Source organism: Pterocles gutturalis, unplaced genomic scaffold, assembly GCF_000699245.1.
Source record: "Pterocles gutturalis isolate BGI_N339 unplaced genomic scaffold, ASM69924v1 scaffold18384, whole genome shotgun sequence".
NCBI classification, from domain to species: domain Eukaryota; kingdom Metazoa; phylum Chordata; class Aves; order Pterocliformes; family Pteroclidae; genus Pterocles; species Pterocles gutturalis.
The window spans coordinates 2,453-3,022 of NW_010128624.1; the positions used below are offsets into that span (position 1 = coordinate 2,453).

The following is a 570-nucleotide window of genomic DNA, read 5'->3' on the forward strand; positions in this document are numbered from 1 at the left end:
AAGTGCCAAGGAAACTGGAGCTTGGCCAGTTGCTGGGCTGGCAGGTGGTGATCCAGTTGTTACTGTAGACTCTGATGCAGAGCTTGCCTGCTGTTTATGTTTAAATTTGATAGAGTCACTTCTTTTAGGAGGAGCTGGAGGAGTTGAAGCCACTTCAGCTTTTGATGGCTGAGGTGAATGGCCTGACAGCTGATTAGGGGAAAGGTACTCCAGTTTTGGAGGAGTTGGCGGTCTTTTGAAAGTATCAGGATCAAAGATAGACTTCCTTTGTTTTGGCTTTCTGTATACAGAGAACTTTTCTGTTTCTGTTGTGGAGATATTAACCATGACTTTTGGCCAGGTGCCACCACTATGCTTAGTTCCACGTCCTTTGTCAAATGCAGTCTCAACCACCATACAGTCAGCTCCCGTAGGTTCATAAGGCAGCCTGCTGTTGTCCAAGTGAACAGCTCCATAGCCTCGGTCCCCGTATGTCTCTGGGCTGAAGGAGCTGAGACTGTGTTCTGAATTACTGTGGCAACTGTGCACGGTGTTCCTCCGAGAGTCTACACGTAATGTGTTATTAGGGAA

General features: G+C 47.4%; 1 protein-coding gene across 1 annotated transcript in view; it reads right to left on the minus strand.

The window, feature by feature from the left end:
* LOC104466323 (disks large homolog 5-like) overlaps nt 1–570 on the minus strand; it is a gene marked incomplete at its 3' end in the record, with an annotated part of 15,392 nt that overhangs the window by 206 nt on the left and 14,616 nt on the right. The window contains 1 exon segment of the mRNA XM_010079703.1: nt 3–570. This exon segment is cut by the window's right edge and continues 222 nt beyond it. Within this exon segment, the coding sequence (XP_010078005.1) occupies nt 3–570 (568 nt within the window).